Raw genomic sequence first — 18,206 nt, 5'->3', positions numbered from 1 at the left:
AATAGATAAGTTAAATAATAAACAACAATGTTTATTAATTATAATTTAATCATTAGAAGTAATACATTAATTATATTGTAATAATATAAAAAAATAATAATAAAAAGTTTTTGTACAATTATTTGTTTTACATTTTTTATTATGTGAAATAAATCAAGCCACAGATTTAATTAATAAATTGATATAAATGGGGAAAACACTAAATTAGGGGTGAAAATACTAAATGAATGCAACAAAAAAAAGAAGTTAATAAAATCAAATTATAAAGCTTGCTCATTTTTTACATTTGTATCTTTTATCATTAAAGGTTTCTTAGTTTTACCCTTATGACTTAAAACAGTGGTTCTCAACCCCGGTCTTCGAGTACCCCTATCCAGCCTGTTTTCCACGTCTCCCTCAGCCAACACAGGTGTTTCAAACAATCAACTAATCAGCCAGGTCTGCATGAAGCCTGATAACGATCCTCAGCTGTGTTGGCTGAGTGAGACCTGGAAAACAGACTGGATAGGGGTACTCCAGGACTGGGGTTGAGAACCACTGACTTGCAACTTTGCCCCCCGTCTTCTTTATTTTCAGTTTTGGATGATGTCCTCTGCAGGGAAAAAAAGTGTAAGTTATAATTATCCAGAAGATATTTTATTTATTTTAATAGTATTTTAATGACATGCAATTGTACTAAAAACATACAAATCAGTTGCAATGCATCTTATTACCGTACTAACCATAATCACTAAGTACCCTGTATAATATGAAATCCGCCATTTGATAATGATTATATGCCATTATATGGCGTAGCATATTTCTATTTTTTACTATTTTTATTCTCTCCTTGTTTTTTGCTGTACCATTTTTACATGAGCTTCTGGCCTGAAATAAATACATTTAGTCAAATTAATTATCTCCTAAATGAAATTCTTCATCCTGACCATAGGGGGCGGCGTACCACTGCTCTCATTCCTTCCTGCTTTTTTTTTTTTTTTTTTTTTACACTCTGAAGAAGAAACCATCTGTCAATCAAACTTGTTGCTTTTTGGCATCGCTAACATCTCATTCCGGCAACACAATTGTTGTTTTGTTTATGCCAAACAAACAAACCGCTGTCGTGAAATTCATCTTTTTCTCAGCTTCATGTTCTATTTTTTCCCCCTCGGGAGAAACACTAAACATGTGAAATATGTGATGGTCATGTGTGGTTTTGCAAAAACAACCCAAATTCTTTCAATTTCACCGTTAATTTAGACCTTGTAATTGTATTTACTGCTCACAAACAATTTTGAGTATATTTTAAGAATACACCTTAAATGAACTGTAACCTTTACAGGTCATCTTAATTTGACCTTCTCTAAACTTTTGAAGGCACACGCCTTAATGTTTTAGTACTTTTTGCACAATAAAATTGTGTTTGACAAGCACACATCAAACATCCTTGTTCCCACCTCGGCCGTGACATCATCAAAAGCAGGTTACAAGAAGCTGTCACCTGACTGCTAACTGACGACATAATCACTTTACCTTTGACTTCAAAGCGGGGGAATCCCAAAAACACACGCACCCAATTGGCGAGAACCATGGCGTCAATTTGGAGATGTCGTGTGATTAGAGGGACTTGCTTCCTTTGTAGTCAAATGTTCGCTGAAATCAAAAGTTGTGTGCCGTTCACGCTGAAATGGAATACGAGGGGGGGAAAGCAATAAAGTCACAATTTACACAAATGAAGTCATTTTATAAGACATTAACTCATTCACTGCCATAAATTCATTTAAAAAAAAAAAGATAAATTTTTTTAATTAATCGCATAATTTTAAAATTGTATATCTGTTCTAAATGTACAATTAAAAAATTCTAGGTTTTCATACTTTTGTTAACAAAAGTGGAAAAAAATGCTAAACTAATAGAAATAGTTCAAATGAATTTTCGACGTCAAAAGGCAGTGAATGAGTTAAAATGAGTAACTTTCACAAAACATTTACTTTATTTTTTAATCACATTTAACTCATTTGCTCCCCAAAATGTATAACAACATTATATTTTAAATATTGCCATGGTCCCAAAAACATATTAATACGTTGTTGTTTTTTTATGTTTTTTTTTTTTATACTATAGCATAAAAAGGCTTTGATGCAGGCTCTGACCTGAGGAGGTTGCTTAAAGCAATAGTAGTTATCACAAAAACGGCCAGCAGGTGACAGCAGAGTATAAGAGATCAATCAGGGCCATGTTGCAACAAGCTCTTTTCCCCAGTTTGGAAATAATGATGAAACTCCCTCAGCTTAGTTTTGAATTTGGGTTTTATTTAGGTGTGTTCAATACCACTTTTTTCCCCCCAGACTGATACCGATCTCTGAATACTCCCGATACCTAAAATTAGACGTAACGGAATGACAAAAAGTTGTGAAATCTTTTTCTTTCTGATGCAGATGAAGATTCACTGATATGTCAAACTGCTGCAGAATAGCGCCATCTACTGCTGAGGAGGACTTACTCAATGTCAGATTATTTGCCTTCTCCTACCTGATACCTTAAAACAAAGCTGGTATCGGCTTTAACGCAGGGTTTGGGATTTAAATTCAAACAAGGACTTTGGATTTCAATTTTATTCTCCTAGTAGAGAATTTCTACTTAACTGTCAACATTACAACTGAATACCCTGAAACGCACGACTATTTTCAAAATAATGTGATTATTGTTATTCCACATGTGGAGGAATTTAACAATGGACAAAACGGCCTACTTGCTGCAGTCAAGCAAATAGTCGGACAGCGTCTGTTTGCCGGACTCATAAAAGTGTCTGAGGAGAACGCGAATCCTCCCCGCGGTCTCCATCGAGTCATCCAAGCTCGGGATAACTGACAGCGCAGATGCTTGCCTCACAACACCAGACGGAGCATCTGCGATCTTGCCGATTGAGTTTCACCAGCGGATTTGGAGATGGAGCCGAGCCAGAATGCTCAAACGCGGGTTCAAGATGAGCTCCTCGGTGACAGATAACGAAAATGACACACGGAACAACGCGGCACGCATTTGACATTCCTCGGCAACTTTGGGCCATTTGTTAAAAAATGTGTAACGCAGCTGCAGGTCGATATATGCGAGAGAGAAAATGTCAAATGATTGAAGTGAATTTCAAAGAAACGACGAATGTTTCCAGCCAGGGAGAAGAAATCAAAGTAGGGATTCAAGCCTGGTTAAAGGGGACAAACAAGAACTAGAGTTTCAAGTTTTGGTTTTAAGGCAGGGTTAAGTTTCAAATTAAGGTTTGAAGCCAGGGTTAGGGTTTAAAAATGTGGGTTTTAAGATGGGTTTAGTGTTTCAAAATGGAAGTTTAAGACAGTGTGAGGGTTTCAAGACAAGGTTAGTCTTTCAAATTAGGGTTTTAGGTCTGGGTTAGGGTTTCAAGACGGGTATTAGAATGCGTTTCAAGTTTAGGTTCAACGTCAGGGTTAGGGTTTCAAATTAAGGTTTGAAGTCTGGGTTGGGGTTTCAAAATTGAGCTTTAAGACAGTGTTGGGGATTCAAGACAGGGTAAGTCTTTTAAATGAGGGTTTTAAAACAGGGTCAGGGTCTCAAGATTGAAGTTTAAAGTCGGGGTTCTGGCTTCAAAGTAGAGGTTTAAGTCGCAGTCAGTTTCAGACAAAAATTAAGATTTAAAATTGGGGTTTCCAGTGGTCGGGTTTCAAGACAGCCAGACAGGATTCCAGTGTGAAAAGTTTCATGTTGGAGTTTCGAACCCGGGTTAAGGTTTCAAAATCAATGTCAAGAGTGGCTCATAGATGTTGGAATTAGGGTGTTAAGCAAGTGGGTTAAGATTTTCAAACAAGTGTTGGGGTTTCAAAATAGTGTTCAAACCAGGGTTAGGTATTAAAAGCCCCGAATTTGAAGATCAAACCTGCATTAGGGTGTCAAATAATGGTTAGACCTAAATTTAGGTAGATTGGGGGTTCGTTTTCAAGTAAGGCCTTCAAAGCCAAAAATGAGGGCTCTGCAGTTTGTGTCACCTAAATTCCGTTTGAGATAGCGAGCATGTTTGTTGTTTCCGTTGCAGATTTGGTTGCGTTTGCATATCGGGTTACCGCCGCACCCGTCACCTCGTCCGGCCACCACAGAAACGACTCGTATCGCGGCACGCTCTCTGCAACGCCTGCCACAGGAAGCGGGCAAAGCACAAAGAATTCCTCCGGCCTGCCAGAACCACTGAAGTACGATGTCATTTCATATCGTAGGCTACAATATGATACGAGGCAGGCTTACGCGTCTTCCGCGACAGAAAATAGTCCTGGCACGGTCGACAGAAGGAAGGAAAACTCTCTTGATGGATTGTTTGCATATGGCGCACTTTTCGAGGCAAATCTGGAACTGACGATGTTGATCGTTGTGGACACGCTGGTTAATTACGCCAGCGATACTGAAAGCTCACAATTTTTATTTGCATCAATGCTTAAATCTCAGCATTCACGTAGCATTTGAAAAAACACATTGGAAGCGCCCAATTGTGCCCAAAGAGTGAATGCTTGACTCCGCCTTAAATAATCGAACCTCACAGTTGCATGTGTGAATGCTTGCCGCTCAGCATGCTAATTGAACTGCATGCGTTACAATCTGCATCATTTAAAAAGAAAACATAAGATGCGTTGATTTAGTGGAGGACCTTCCTTCCTTTCTTCCTTCTTTCCTTCCTTCCTTGCTACTTTTCTTCTTTTGTCCATCTTTATTCCTTCCTCCCTGCCTTCCTAGTTCCTTCCTTCCTGCCTGCCTTTTTTCTTCCTTCCTTCCTTCCTTTTCTCCTTCCATCCTTCTTTTCTTCCTTGTTCATCTTTCTTTCTTGTCATCCTTCCTTACTTCCTTCCTACTTTTCTTCCTTTGTCCATCTTTCTTTCATTCCTCCCCGCCTGCCTTCCTAGTTCTTGGTTTCCTTTCTGCCTTCCTTCCTTCAGTTCTACCTTTTCTCATTCCTTCCTTATTTTCATCCTTGTCCATCCTTCCTTCCTTCCTTCCTTCCTTAATCTCTACCTGCCATTTCTCTTTCTATCCATCTTTTTTTCCTTGTTCATCTTTCCTACCTTCCTTCCTACTTTTCTTCATTTGTCCATTTTTCATTCCTTCCCACCTGCCTTCCGAGTTCTTGCCTTCCTTCGGTCCAACCTTTTCTCATTCCTTCCTTCTTTTTGTCCTTGTCCATCCTTCCTACCTGCCTTTTTTCCTTCCTTCCTTGCTTCCTTCCTTAATCCCTTCCTGTTTTTCTCCTTCCTTCCTTCTTTTATCCCTTCCTTCCTTTTCTCCTTCGGTCTTTCTTTTCTTCCTTGTTCGTCTGTCTTTCTTTTCATCCTTCCTTACTTCCTTCCTACTTTTCTTCCTTTGTCCATCTTTCTTTCATTCCTTCCCGCCTGCCTTCCTGGTTCTTGCTTTCCTTTCTGCCTTCCTTCCTTTGGTCCTACCTTTTCTCATTCCTTCCTTATTTTCATCCTTGTCCATCCTTCCTTCCTCCCTGCCTTCCTTCCTTCTTTTCTTCCTAGTCCATCTTTTCTTCCTAGTCCATCTTTTCTTCCTTCCTTCCTTCCTCTCCCATTCTTTCATGCATCCTTTCCTTCCTTGCTTGTTATACCAACACACCTCATCCCTTCTTTTCTCCCATCCTTCTTGGTTACCCTCCTTCCATACAGCCATCCTTTCTTCTTTTCCTCTCTCAACCCTCCCTCCCTTTAAAAAAGTGAATTTGTAATTCAACAACACATTCATGCAAATGCGTGTCTCAGCATGTGCATACCTAAAATATGCATTCTGTGTATGCCATTTTGGACAGAATACTCTGCAAGTTTAAAATGCAAAGTTTAATGTACATACTGCACTATTGCAGTTTGAACTATATTTAGTCTTAATGGCAATGCAGAGCGCTTTACACCTGAAGTGTTCAACATTGAAGCACGCAGCAGCACACAAACCGCACGAGGAGTCACGTTAACCGCTCTCATGACGTCCACGCGCACGCGACAAACGAGCACGGCCGCGCGCGCGCACGCGCGCGCGTACGCGTGTGGGCGTTCCGAGTCGCGCGCACATCCCTGCTTCCAGGCTTTCCACGGCGCGCTCTCGTGATGCTGCGAGCTGATTGGTGCCAAATGCGCACGACTGGCTCTCCCACCCCGGGACTCACTCACGCATTCACTTGGGAGTCGGACTACCTGCCTCACACTCACACGAGTGGACCTCACCTGAGGGGGGGTCCACGATGCGCGCGCAATGCGCGGTGATGGCCATATTTGGCGCGCTGTTACATCTCGTGCGCACTTTTAGGAGTCGCCGGGAGGTGTGAGCTCGCCCTGAACCCGCCACCACCACCACCACCATCACGACCACCACCATGGACTGTCTGCTTCTTATCATTTGGACTCTACCCATGCCGCTGGTCGGCTGCGCACCAGTGCGGCTGCTCTCCACCCTGCTGACCTGGAGCCTCATCAAGGTATTCATTCAGAATCCATTGTACACTCCTATCTTGTGAACCATGTCATTTGTGCAATCACCTGTTGCTATACCAGTTTATCTATTTCTTTATTTATTTATTTTGCAGACCCTGCACATATGCTGCACGCACGCCTCCCTGCACACTGTGTCACCCAACTACTTTTCCTCCTCTTCTTCCTCCAGCAGCCACGGGTTAAATCATGGTGAGTGCTCCACTTGTTAGTGTTGTCCAGCCGGTATATGGCTGGCTAAGGGGATAGGGTTTCAAAGTAGGGTTTGCGGCCATTGGGTCTTCAAAGTAGGGTTCCAAATGAGTAAGATTATGCTTGATTGTAAATACAAGGACATAATGCAATAACAAATTATTAATATTATAGTACATTATTATTAGTGTTTCAAAAAAGGGGTTGCGGTTTCATGATATGTTTGTTTATTTGCCGAACACCAAAAACATTTACAGGTTAATGATACTTGATAAAGTAAAACACAATTAAGATATCGTTTTAAAATGATGTTTAGTAAAAAGAAGACAAGAACAGCCGCTACATGATACGTTTATTTGAGGAGCAACTTTCTATTTTGAGGTGCAATTTTTTGCAGGCTAATCCCAGGGCCTCAAAGTAAGAGTTTTGTTAAACTATATATTAAAAAAAAATACGACAATATAACAAATGAACCATTGTTTTCCTTTTTTTTTTACGTAATATACACTGTGGCAATTTCAAACACAATTCCAGGTTCCACTTCTGTTTAGCACTATTGAGTAAAATATAATTTTATTTCCAGAGTTCTGACACTAATTAATTGGCCTGCTAATTTTGCTGTTCAAGGTTGGATACGCTCCACATATTCTCGCTCGACTTCTGTGAAAAGTGTACTCAATCACCAAGCACTTAATTTCAGTATTAAACGATAACGTGTCATCTTAAATTAGCTTAGCAATTAGCACGGCTTCTCCATCTTTCCTCATCATGCTTTTGTGGGAACAATACTTGTCAGAAGTGTATCGTTTTTCCCCACCGTGGTGGCGATAATGACTGACAAAGCAGCTACTCTGCAAACTTGGTTAACCGTGCTAGCTAGCCAGCCAAAACTCATTGCTAGCTAGATGATGCGGCGCATGTAGCACCGAGCTTGCCTCGATCTGTGACTACCGACGCGTAACGTTACCGTAGCACGTCAATATGCGTGCATCTAGCCAAACAAAGCTTTTTGGGAATTTCTTGGTAGTTCAGTTATCGGGCGAATTTAAATATCTGTCATTCTCAATTTTGCTATTCAATGTGTTTTGATGATCAGATCAGAATTTTCTTTTGTTTAAATGTTTGAGATTTTTGAAAACTAGTCATCACTTAGGATGAGAGAGATTTGCTGTAGTTTTGCGTTTTATAGTGAATAACTTATTTTGCACATTTATTTCCATTATTTCTAATCCCCCAAAAACGTGCCAGTGTGAATTGCGCTGGATTTCTACAAGTTTCACTGCAAACGTCCAGCAAAGCCTCCGGGATGGCTGAAGTACAGTAGAGTGATGCATCAAAGAACAAATTAGCAGTGTAACAATGTTGGGGTCGAGCGGGTCGTGAGGTCCAAAAAAAAAAAAAAAGTGCTCTGCGCACTCTGGGGTTCCTCTTGGCCAAGTTGCCCTGTAGGGACTATTCATAAACTTTGATTTATTGGAGGCTTGGCAGATAAGAAACGGCCGGCTTCTCACAGTGCTGAAGTGAGAGAGGAAAGAGTGAATACGTTTCACTGTATCCTTGTCATTAACGTGAAACATTTATTTTCTGTGACAGGCACGGGAAATGAAGCTATTAAATACTTACTAGCTTCTTTCTCCGTTTCTGAACTGCATCTGACATACACCAAGTGATGTGTCATCGATGGGTCAGACATCAGCATTCAGTTTAGCTAAAATAATATACCACAGCTTACTTTTTAAAATTATTATTTTTTTTACAAAGTACATCAGTCTGAATTGTTATTACAACATCTGATAGTCAGAGGCTCAGTTTCACTGTATTTGTTTACCGTACTTAAACTTCCTGTCCTTTATCCAATATGTGCTGTGCGGGAACATTCTGGAATGAAAAATGTTATATATGATTAAATATTACATCCTTAGTAGAACTCTAATGTTGTAATTGGAAATGATTAGTGGAATCCTTCACATATTTATAGTTATAGGTAAATATGAATCCTTTTTTTTTTTGTGTGTGTGTGTGGGTGGGGGAGGGGGGGGTTGGGGGGTCATCAATTACTCGTGGCTTTTCGCTACGCACAGCTGCACATGGTGCTTCTCCCCCTCTATTACTGCGATTACTGTAATCCTGAAGAGGAAGCTGACTTTACAATGTTTACATACACAATATTCAAATTTACTAACGAACAAAAGATGGGCATGCATCCAACTTTTCTGTACCCGTGTTTAGGTTCACAAGGAGCTGGAGTCAATCCCTGCTAACTTAAGGCAAAAGGCAAACCTTACACGCCGGATTGGTCGCCAGTCAATCACAGGATACACAAAAGTGCCACCAACCGGGGATAAATAGCACCAAGGTGCAAAACTTCCTCCAAGACAAGGACCACATGCATTTTCAGGGGACTTTATTGAACTTATAAATCCTGTCGCTGGGGTTGTTTTTGTTTTATTGATTCTGCATTTGGGTACTTAACACAGCGAGTGAGAATAAACGTACGTGTCTGATTAGCCCAAGAAATGGTACGGTTACTCTAGAGTTCATTTAGTCCGGTGGGACCTACTTGATCATTTTTTTTTCTGACTATATTCGATAGTCTGCTCCATGAGCAGGGGTTGGTATTTGCTTTCTAAGGTCCTTTCTTCTGCTATAAGGGACACAAATTTCAGTTGCGTCAAAAAAAACAACCTAAAAAAACGATCACCTTGGACCTTTGTCAATGGATTGGCACACACAATGGTTTTGTTATTATGCCCTGATTTCTTACTTCTTGGTTTTGGTCCTAGAAAAGCGAAACATGAAGATGACTTCCTGTCCTCTGTCATCCTCAGATTACGCCTTTGCCACCCCAGTGGAGGTGGACGCTCAGGGACAATACCTGAGCCACGATGTGAGCCGGCGGGGCCGGCGCAGCAGAAGGTCGGCGCCGCTGCCCCCGTCTGTGCACTACCGCCTTTCTGTCTTCGGCCGGGACCTGCACCTGGACCTGCAGCCGTCCTCAGTGGTTGGCCCGGGCTTCGCGGTGCAAACGCTAGGCTCGGGCGGCATTGCCACGGAAACCAGAGGCGACGGGTACCACGACTGCCACTATCAAGGATTTATCCGGGACATGTCGTCCTCCTCAGCAGCCATTTCCACATGCTCGGGGCTGGTAAGTCTGCTGTTGTTGTTAGAAATAACAAAAATATATATATTTTTTTTTTAAAAAAAAGAAATAACAAAAATAACGCCAACACGCAGCGGAGAAATCAATCTATTCAAGGGAGGCTCCTTTAGCGAGTAAGGACGGAGCTGCGCGTACAAGTCGTGACGACGTAGCTTACATACGTCCTTGCGAATCAAATAAGCGAAGAAGAAGAAGAAAAGAAGACAGCGAAGAAAATAGTGAGCATGCGCACAGCGAACAACAATGCCACGATCGATCGAGCTATTCCAAATGCATTTATATGAGCAAGAATTCCGGTTATGAAAGGGGTAACTTATTCGGGTTTAAAAAAAAAACTGAATTAGAGCATATTTGGGTTATTGCGCGTGTTTACATGGCCTTACAAAAACCCAAATATTGTGCAATATTCGGGTTTTAAAAGGTTCATTCCTGCATGTAAACGTAGTCAGTATATAAACTTGCAAGAGCGAGCGGCACAAACAACACGTCGTTGTTGTTGTGACTTATCTTCGAATTGCAGTTCATTTATTTCACACACTTCATTTGATCCCGCCCCAAACCCAATTGAAAAGAGGCCAGGCCAGGCCAGGCCAGGCCAAGTGAGGGCCGAGGCAGAGCACTGCCAGGCCATTCCGGAACCTGTGATGGAAAAGCGAAGGCACAACAAATAGGCTGGCTGCAGGCTGGCAGCCCAAATGCGGCCCGCGCCGAATTGAGGGCCAGACGGCTCGAAGGTACTTTGGAAGGATATTTCAAAGACAAAAAGTTGAATGAATATTGACATCTTATTCCATCTCTTCATCCAAGGACTAAGGTCTGTGTGTGTGTGTGTGTGTGTGTGTGTGTGTGTGTGTGTGTGTGTGTGTGTGTGTGTGTGTGTGTGTGTGTGTGTGTGTGTGTGTGTGTGTGTGTGTGTGTGTGTGTGTGTGTGTGTGTGTGTGTGTGTGTGTGTGTGTGTGAGACTGCATCTCACCCGTGCTTTTATGCAGCTCTCCTGCCAAGAACCTTTGGATTAAGTACAAAATAAGGAGCGACCGCATTCAGGGCCGCCGGAGGGGGGGGGGGGGGGGGGTTGGGGGGATTAAGGTGGGATTACAAACAATGCGGCAGAGGAAGAAAGACACATGAGAGGGAAGAAAAGAGTGTGACATCATGAATGGCGAGCGAGAGAGAGCGAGTGAGAGAAAGTGTTGTGCAGGGATAATGTGCAGCCATTGTCCGGCCCTGGAAGCTCCCAGGGAGGTCGGATCGTCTCTTTTGAAAGATGGACTGTTCGTGTCAAAGGGCTTTGAGGAGAACAAAATGGGGGTGAGAGCAAGCAAAGAGGAGAATGGGAGAATAAGAACCTCTCGTTCTTCATGTTGTTGTCTCTTTCAAGAGGGGGGGGGGGGGGAAGTCAGCTGGGGGCTTCTGGACTTGAACCAACGCTCGAGCACTGCGGGCCGGAGGTCAAGCAGATGGAAGTGTAGCGAATGAGGCGGTATTAAGAGCGGCGCTCGATGATGAGGGATTTCGTCCCGCCGTGTTAATTGCGCACACTTCGTAATTACTTTCCGCGCGTCCTTGAAGGCTCGCGGCTCGAGTGAAGTGAACTCGCCGCTGGGGCTCTTGTACGGAGAGAATGAAGATGTTTAATCAACGCTTTTCTCATGTTCGGGTGACTGAAGCAGTTGACCCCCAAAACTTGTCGTCAACACCGAAAGGGGGGCCGCATTTTATAGCGCCACTTAAAAAGCTCCTTGATATAAAACTGTCTAAATGCTGAGATGAAGGCGATGCCAATTGACAACAGTGTGAATCCAGCCTCGACCGGCTTCCTCATGTCCTTTTGTTCCTCCACCACGTTGCCCCCCCCCCCCCCCCCCGCTCCCGTCGTTGACACGGTGCCGCAAGTTGCGACGACCGCCAGGCGCTCGCGTCACATCACAGACTCGGACCTACGAATTACGTCTGCCCTTACTACGCACCCGACTCCCTGCGGTGTGCGGGGGCTTTTTCCGACACCCCCGTAGTGATGCTGGGGGTAGTGCCGTTTTTGAGTGTGTGTGGGGGGGGGGGGGGGACTTCAACTAAGTGACCACCTACACTATTTTTGACTATACTTACTAGAATTAGCTCATTGAATCCCAGCCATTTTTACTGGAGCAACCCCCTTTAAAAAGATTAGACTCTCCCCTTTCATCAGAAAAAAAGAAGTGTATTTCTATATTTTCCCGTTCTTTAGTTATCAGCATTAGAATATAGCTGAGTTTTGTCGAAATTCGAATTCCTGAGAAAAAAAACATAGAAAAAGAAGTTTTGTAAAACAAACATTTCAGGCACAACTTGGACTTTAACTCTACTATTTTTTTTTTGTGACAGCTCAAACATCTAAATAATGTTTTCCTGCAATAAAACAACATTCCAAAAAGTGATTTTGATAACAGTTTATTGCACATTAAAAAAACAACAATTGGCTGGTCTCATGGATCATCGCTCGACGGTTACTCGTCGCGTTTACTTGACGAACGAAGCGCGCAGCAACTCATGCTTTTTTTTTTTTTTTTGACAAAAAGCAATCCTTCAGGGTTAACTGTTTTGTTCTGCCCATCGCTTATTTTCTACTTCCTCTGCGCTGCTCTACACGCTAGTGGCAGACGACACTCCCAACTTACACGTCCTCCTTCTCTTCTTCTGCAAACAAGATCCTTGTGTGATACTGGCTGATCTTATACTTGCTGCCACCTGCTGGCCGTTTCTTTTTAAATAACATTGCGGTCAGAAGCCACGCCGCATGAAAAAACGCTTTTGACGTATCGATACGTCATATGTCATTAAAGAATTAAAGTGTTGCTCCGTACTTTACATTTATATACGTATCGTATCTGCCAATCCCAAAGCGCAAACCCCTTTCATGCTGCCTTCCCAGAATAATGACAAATTGTCTTTTAGTTGTAATGGATTTATTCCTTAGTCCCGCTCGGGCATCCGAACAGCTGTTACACATTCAGATGTGAGCCGCTTATACACCAACAATCTTAACGGTCTTTCTCCAACTTTCAGTGATCTTCCATATATTCCCCCCCCCCTCATCCCTTTGGGACAGAACTCCCCAGAGAAAGACGTTGCCACTTGTGCATAGCCACGCAGACCATGTAAGACATATTTGATCTGACTTTTAGCATTCTTCCATAAATACAGTCTATTAAATGCCTTGTCCAAGCACAATAGAGAAGCCCATTTTACAGTGCATTGCTGGGGAATTGTCTCTACTGTTACGCCTCTGCTGCACCAGGAAGCAGGCGTGAAAAGGGGGTTATACATTTTGGTAGCTTAAAGCAAAGTTTTCTTCCGCATTCATACGTTTGGCTTGGAAAAGGGGACGTCCCCTTTTCCAAGCGCAACGTGCAAAACAATTGCTTTCGACACAGAGGTGAGGTGCGGAGAGTGATTGTCGGATGTTCGCCCTGGCAATTGCTAGCTCAGCCGTCCGCCGAAGTAGTTTGAGAGGCAGAATGTCACCTGTGTATGACACACCCGAGACTCGCTGCCCGTGTTAAAAAGCCCTGTTGCGGCGATGTCGCCACTTGACCATCGAAAAGCGCCAAAAACGCATTGGCTGTGCGAAGGCGCATTATTTAAATTGGACTCTTAAACTGCAGGCTCTATCGTAAACTTTCACTGTAAAAACAGTTGGATCAAAAGTAAACCCAAAAATGGACCGATCCATTTTATGGGTCAATTTGACCCAACTTTCTGGGTTGTTTGATACAATATGACCCAAGTAAAGGCTCTGACCAATATTCGTATAATATGAGTTGTTTTACACTAAAAGACCCATTTCTTGACTCAAAATTGGGTCAAATAGACCCAAGTAGAGGATCGGTCCATTTTTACCCATAGTTGAGTTATTATTGACCCTACTGTTTTTAGAGTGTTGGATGCACCAATTTACTAGAAGTGTGAAAGAGGCTTACAATAACAATTGCTATTGTTGGCCCGGTAGGTGGTGGGTGGTGTTTGGTCGGTGCCGGATTTCACTTTCCTTTCTTTTCTTTGATCCTTCCTCGGGTCTCCTGACGGCGGTGTTCGGTTTAGGTGAACGGTATGGGATTTTTTAATAGGTTTTTGGTGAACTAATGAATACACACACACACGCACACACGCACATACACATACTCACCCACATAAAAAAAAAAAAAAAGCAATGGCGATAACATGTCAAATTGGTGAAATTACCGAATGAACAATACTGAGCTCTTAGAAAAAAATAAAAATAAAATTGCTATTGTTTATGACACAGAGACAAGGGCAGCAAGTCTCAGGTGTTAAACTTCACAATCTAGTCATGTCTGTACCTTACACGCAAAACCCACACTCTAAAATCAGTTGGGTAAAAAACTATGGGTCAAAAATGGACCGATCCTCTACTTGGGTCTATTTGGCCCAACTTTGAGTCGATAAATGGGTCTTTTATTTTAAAACAATAAATAAATATTGGTCAGATACTATACGTGCGTCATTTTGTATCAAACAACCCAGAAAGTTGGGTCAAAATGACCCATAAAGTGGATTGGTCCATGTTTGATCCATAATTGGGTTGCTTTTGACCCAACTGTTTTTAGAATGCATATTGTAGGCTATTATTTGAGTGAACGTGACTATAGTATCTGGACAGGTTATCAGCAGAATTCTTCACACTTTCAGCATTTATGGGTGACTTTTTTTGTGGGGTGGGGGAAGAACCCTCCCGCGCCCCCCATTGGCTTCAAGTGACACATCGGTGAGTGATCTCCAGCCAGCGTCCAGCCCATTTGTACCTGTCTACTTTGTGTAGAGACCAACAAATTGGGCCGTCCCCCTTCTCCCAGGCCCGGAGCCGCTCCCCGGTGGTCTGCATGCTGACAGTGATGTAGTGCCCACTGTTAGATGCCAGCTCGAGAGTGGAGGTGGGGGGTGCGTGGTTGGGTTCTTCGAAAGGCTCAGGGATGCTGTGCGTTTGTGCGTTTGTGTGTGTGTGCCCTTTGTCGTCTTTCTCACACAAGACTAATGGGCTTTGCGGAGGACTTCAAGTGGATGCAAACTGAAGCCGTACATCATCAAAATCTGACCAACTAATGTTGCCTTCACATCTAATGCAGTCGCGCAATAATGGGATTTGTTAGGCATGATGTTAAATAAGGACAGTGCTTTAATTTGTTACTCTCGACAGACAAGTTTCCACTGTGAAAAGCTTGTCCCGTCCGCAGTGTCCAAAGGTACAGAGTAGACAAAAGTCACTAAAAACACATACCTGCTTATATTATTTTAATTCCTAGATCTACACTGACAGTGGGAGAAAAATTACTAAAAACCGAGCTGCTGCCAGAGCACTCGGGCCAACGGGCCACAAATAATGTTGGACCCTGCCTTGCATGTGGGAAATGAGCGCTACAGTTGTCAGTGCACTTTTCAGCCAACAGGAGAACAGAGACGAATCCGTACGGTATTATATGTATATATTTTTTTAATCACAATTTGGATGAGTGGGTCTGGAACGTATCCTCCACAATAAAGAGCGGTCAATCACTGCACTCTTGATGAGACTCACAATGAGATGGTAGTCGTCTTTGAGCAACTTTAGTGGGTTGATGTTCAACTGCCCCCCCCCCCCCCCCCCCTATTTTTCTTAACCTATACGTACACGTGTTTTACTCGCCCAGCTTACATTTTGGAATTTTGGCCAAGAAAAAATCCACCTTGGTTTCATCTGATCAAAGCGCATTGAATTGATTATTTTCCTCTATTTATTCTCCGTCAACATGCTCTGCTGCCGGTCTCCTTGCTCTTCTAAATATAATATTACCACCTTGTGCTTCTTCCCCTTACAAGACCCATAATTCTTCTGGTCACATGACTCCCCGCAGATGTGCAGTAATCACTGGTTTGGGGCTTCTGGCCACTCGGCTCCCCCCCTAGTCCCCCCCTCCCCCCCCTTGTCTTTATGGCGTGTAAGCACTTAGCCATTTGCGTCATAATGTCATGGTAGGAAACCTTAAAAAGCAGTTTATAAAGAGGCCACTTTAGGATTTTCGGTGAGCGGGCTTGTACAAGAAAAAGACAACATTATTGACCAGGCAGGTTGATGTGCATTCAAATACGAGAAGAAGCTGATACAACTTTTATTTTGTTGCATCTTCCTGCCTATTTGTGGCAACTCCAACCAAAGCTAGCGGAATCATTGCTACCTTAGCTTACCCTACCTACCTAACTAACTACCTTGAACCATAAAATATAAATACTGATATTCTGTTGCCTCGATTTGCTCACAAATGTATTCAGATTTACTCAATTATTATTGTTTAATTTTACAGCCTTAATTTAAATCCATTTGTTTTATTTACATTTTACGTAACTTCATTGGAAGTGTTGTTTGTGTTTGCACACTTTCGTTGCGTTTATTGAAAATCAAAACCTCTCTGCCATTTATTTTTATGGGTAATGTTTTAAGATGAATTTATTATACAGTAATATTTAACTGGGGAATCACAGTTTGCTGTATATTTATGGTTTAAAATGAGAAATTGTAAACTTTGGGGGGGGGGGCATCAATTACTTGGTAATCATGACAGGGCTCTCGGTCCCTTTAGCCAAAGAAAATAAAGAAAAAAAGAAAAGCAAAATACACTCAGTGAACGAAAATTTTCATGCTAACTATAAGGCGTGTTTTTTTTTTCACGTCAGTTTCCAATAATTTACTCATGTAATTTTCGTCTGTCTTTACATACTCATTACTAAATCGTCATCTAGTCTAGACTCACTTAGGACTCTTTGATGTGTACGAGAAAGAGAAAGACTTTGACATTTTAAGTGACAGTTTCGCCGGTTGAAAGTCACTAATTGCACCTTTTGTAAGATGGAAAAACGAAACGAAATGCAGTGCAAAGCAAAGGCGACCGATACAGCGTGTGATAAATTAGGCTTCACGAGGCCTAATCCTTTTGAAGAAAAGTCACATAGCGCCGCTCGGGGGGCGAGGGAAAGTTTCCGGGGAAGGATGACAGCGATATCGCTTGACGAGGTTGTAAAACCTCCAGATGGGGATGAAAAGACGAGCAAAGCGAAGGGGACTGAGAAAAGCACCCTGATCTCGCCTCTCTGTTCCGACAGCTCAGCTTTGATTTCAAATTTTAAGACAAAGCAGCGTTGATTTCATGTCGATCAGAATGTTTGAACGCATGCGTGGATAGATGGACTATTGAAAATTTTTTGGGGTGGATAGATAATTGATTACAGTATTATGCTAATTACCGGTGATGGATGAATGAACATATTGCTACAGGAATGGATTTTGTTATTGAATCGGTGGAGGCTGGTGTCTGCGGATCTCACGCGGCTTCGTCTGTCCTTCCTTCCTTTTCTCGGTCTCTCCTTTGGTCTCTTGAGGCCTCCCTGATTTTATGGTTTTTGGATTTGTTGGGGTCTGGATGTTTCTTGGGCTGGGGAGGAGTTCTGGTGGGGGGTGTCTGGTCGGTGCTGGATTTCACCTTCCTTGGTTTTCTTCGGTCCCCTCGGGTCTCCTGGTGTTCGGTTTAGGTGAACGGTATGAGATTTTTTCTAATAGGTTTTCTGGTGAGCTAACAAATACACGCACGCACGCACGCACGCACATACACATACTCACCCACACACACACACAAAAATATATATATATATATATATATATATATATATATATATATATTTAAAAAAAATAATTAAAAAAAAAAAAAAAAAAGAGCAATGATGATGACATTTCCGAATGAACAATACTGAGCTCTTAGAAAAAAAAAAAAAAAAAAAAAAAAGGAATGGATTTTGTTATGGAAAGATGATTTAGAGTGTATGTATATCTGTATATACTTTCCCTGCATATGTATGCATAACATACTTGATCATCAAATTTGTTTCCTCTTTCGTTGTCTTGTTAACAAATCCTGTGGACCTCATACGTGGCCGACTGTGTGAAAAATATTGTTCAGTCACAACATGCGTGTGCGCGCGCGCGCGCGTGCTGTCAAATCAGAGTGTGTAACGCATCCCGCGTGAAATGTAGGCTAGAGGAAGTTTACGTTCCACACAAATTAGAACAAACTCGGGCTCAAAGCGGGCCGCTCCACAGCGAGCCCAGTCATGTTTTGACAACACCAGCTTCTCTTTTGTCGGCCTTCTGTTTATTTTGCAACCTGCTACTCGGCTGTCAGACACACACACACACACACACACACATGCACACACACACACGCACACACACACTTACACAAAGGCCAAAGGTCAGTGGGTCAGTGGGTTGATGTGCGTGTTTATGTCTTGCGGTGTGCGCCCGCAATTCTGATGGGAATTAGTGGAAATAGACAATGAATTGCTGCCCCAACAAGTCTAAA

At 42.5% G+C, this 18,206-nt stretch overlaps 1 protein-coding gene across 4 annotated transcripts in view; it reads left to right on the top strand.

Moving 5' to 3' along the window:
* Positions 1–6,086: 6,086 nt before the first annotated feature.
* adamts18 (ADAM metallopeptidase with thrombospondin type 1 motif, 18) overlaps positions 6,087–18,206 on the top strand; it is a 56,462-nt gene continuing 44,342 nt past the window's right edge. For 2 of the 4 annotated variants that reach the window (XM_086070849.1, XM_086070848.1), the window contains exons 1-3: positions 6,087–6,457; positions 6,566–6,662; positions 9,491–9,810. In XM_086070849.1, coding sequence (XP_085926975.1) covers positions 6,356–6,457; positions 6,566–6,662; positions 9,491–9,810 — 519 coding nt within the window. In that variant the 5' untranslated portion in view covers positions 6,087–6,355. Of the gene's footprint in view, positions 6,458–6,565; positions 6,663–9,490; positions 9,811–18,206 lie in introns of those variants that run through there. The other 2 variants (XM_086070847.1, XM_086070852.1) reach the window with 2 other exon arrangements.

This window comes from Leptonotus elevatus, chromosome 3 (genome assembly GCF_054856555.1).
Source record: "Leptonotus elevatus isolate MCC_2025b chromosome 3, RoL_Lele_1.0, whole genome shotgun sequence".
Lineage (NCBI taxonomy): Eukaryota > Metazoa > Chordata > Actinopteri > Syngnathiformes > Syngnathidae > Leptonotus > Leptonotus elevatus.
Note: the sequence above shows the minus strand (reverse complement) of the source record. Positions and strands in the feature narration are given on the sequence as shown.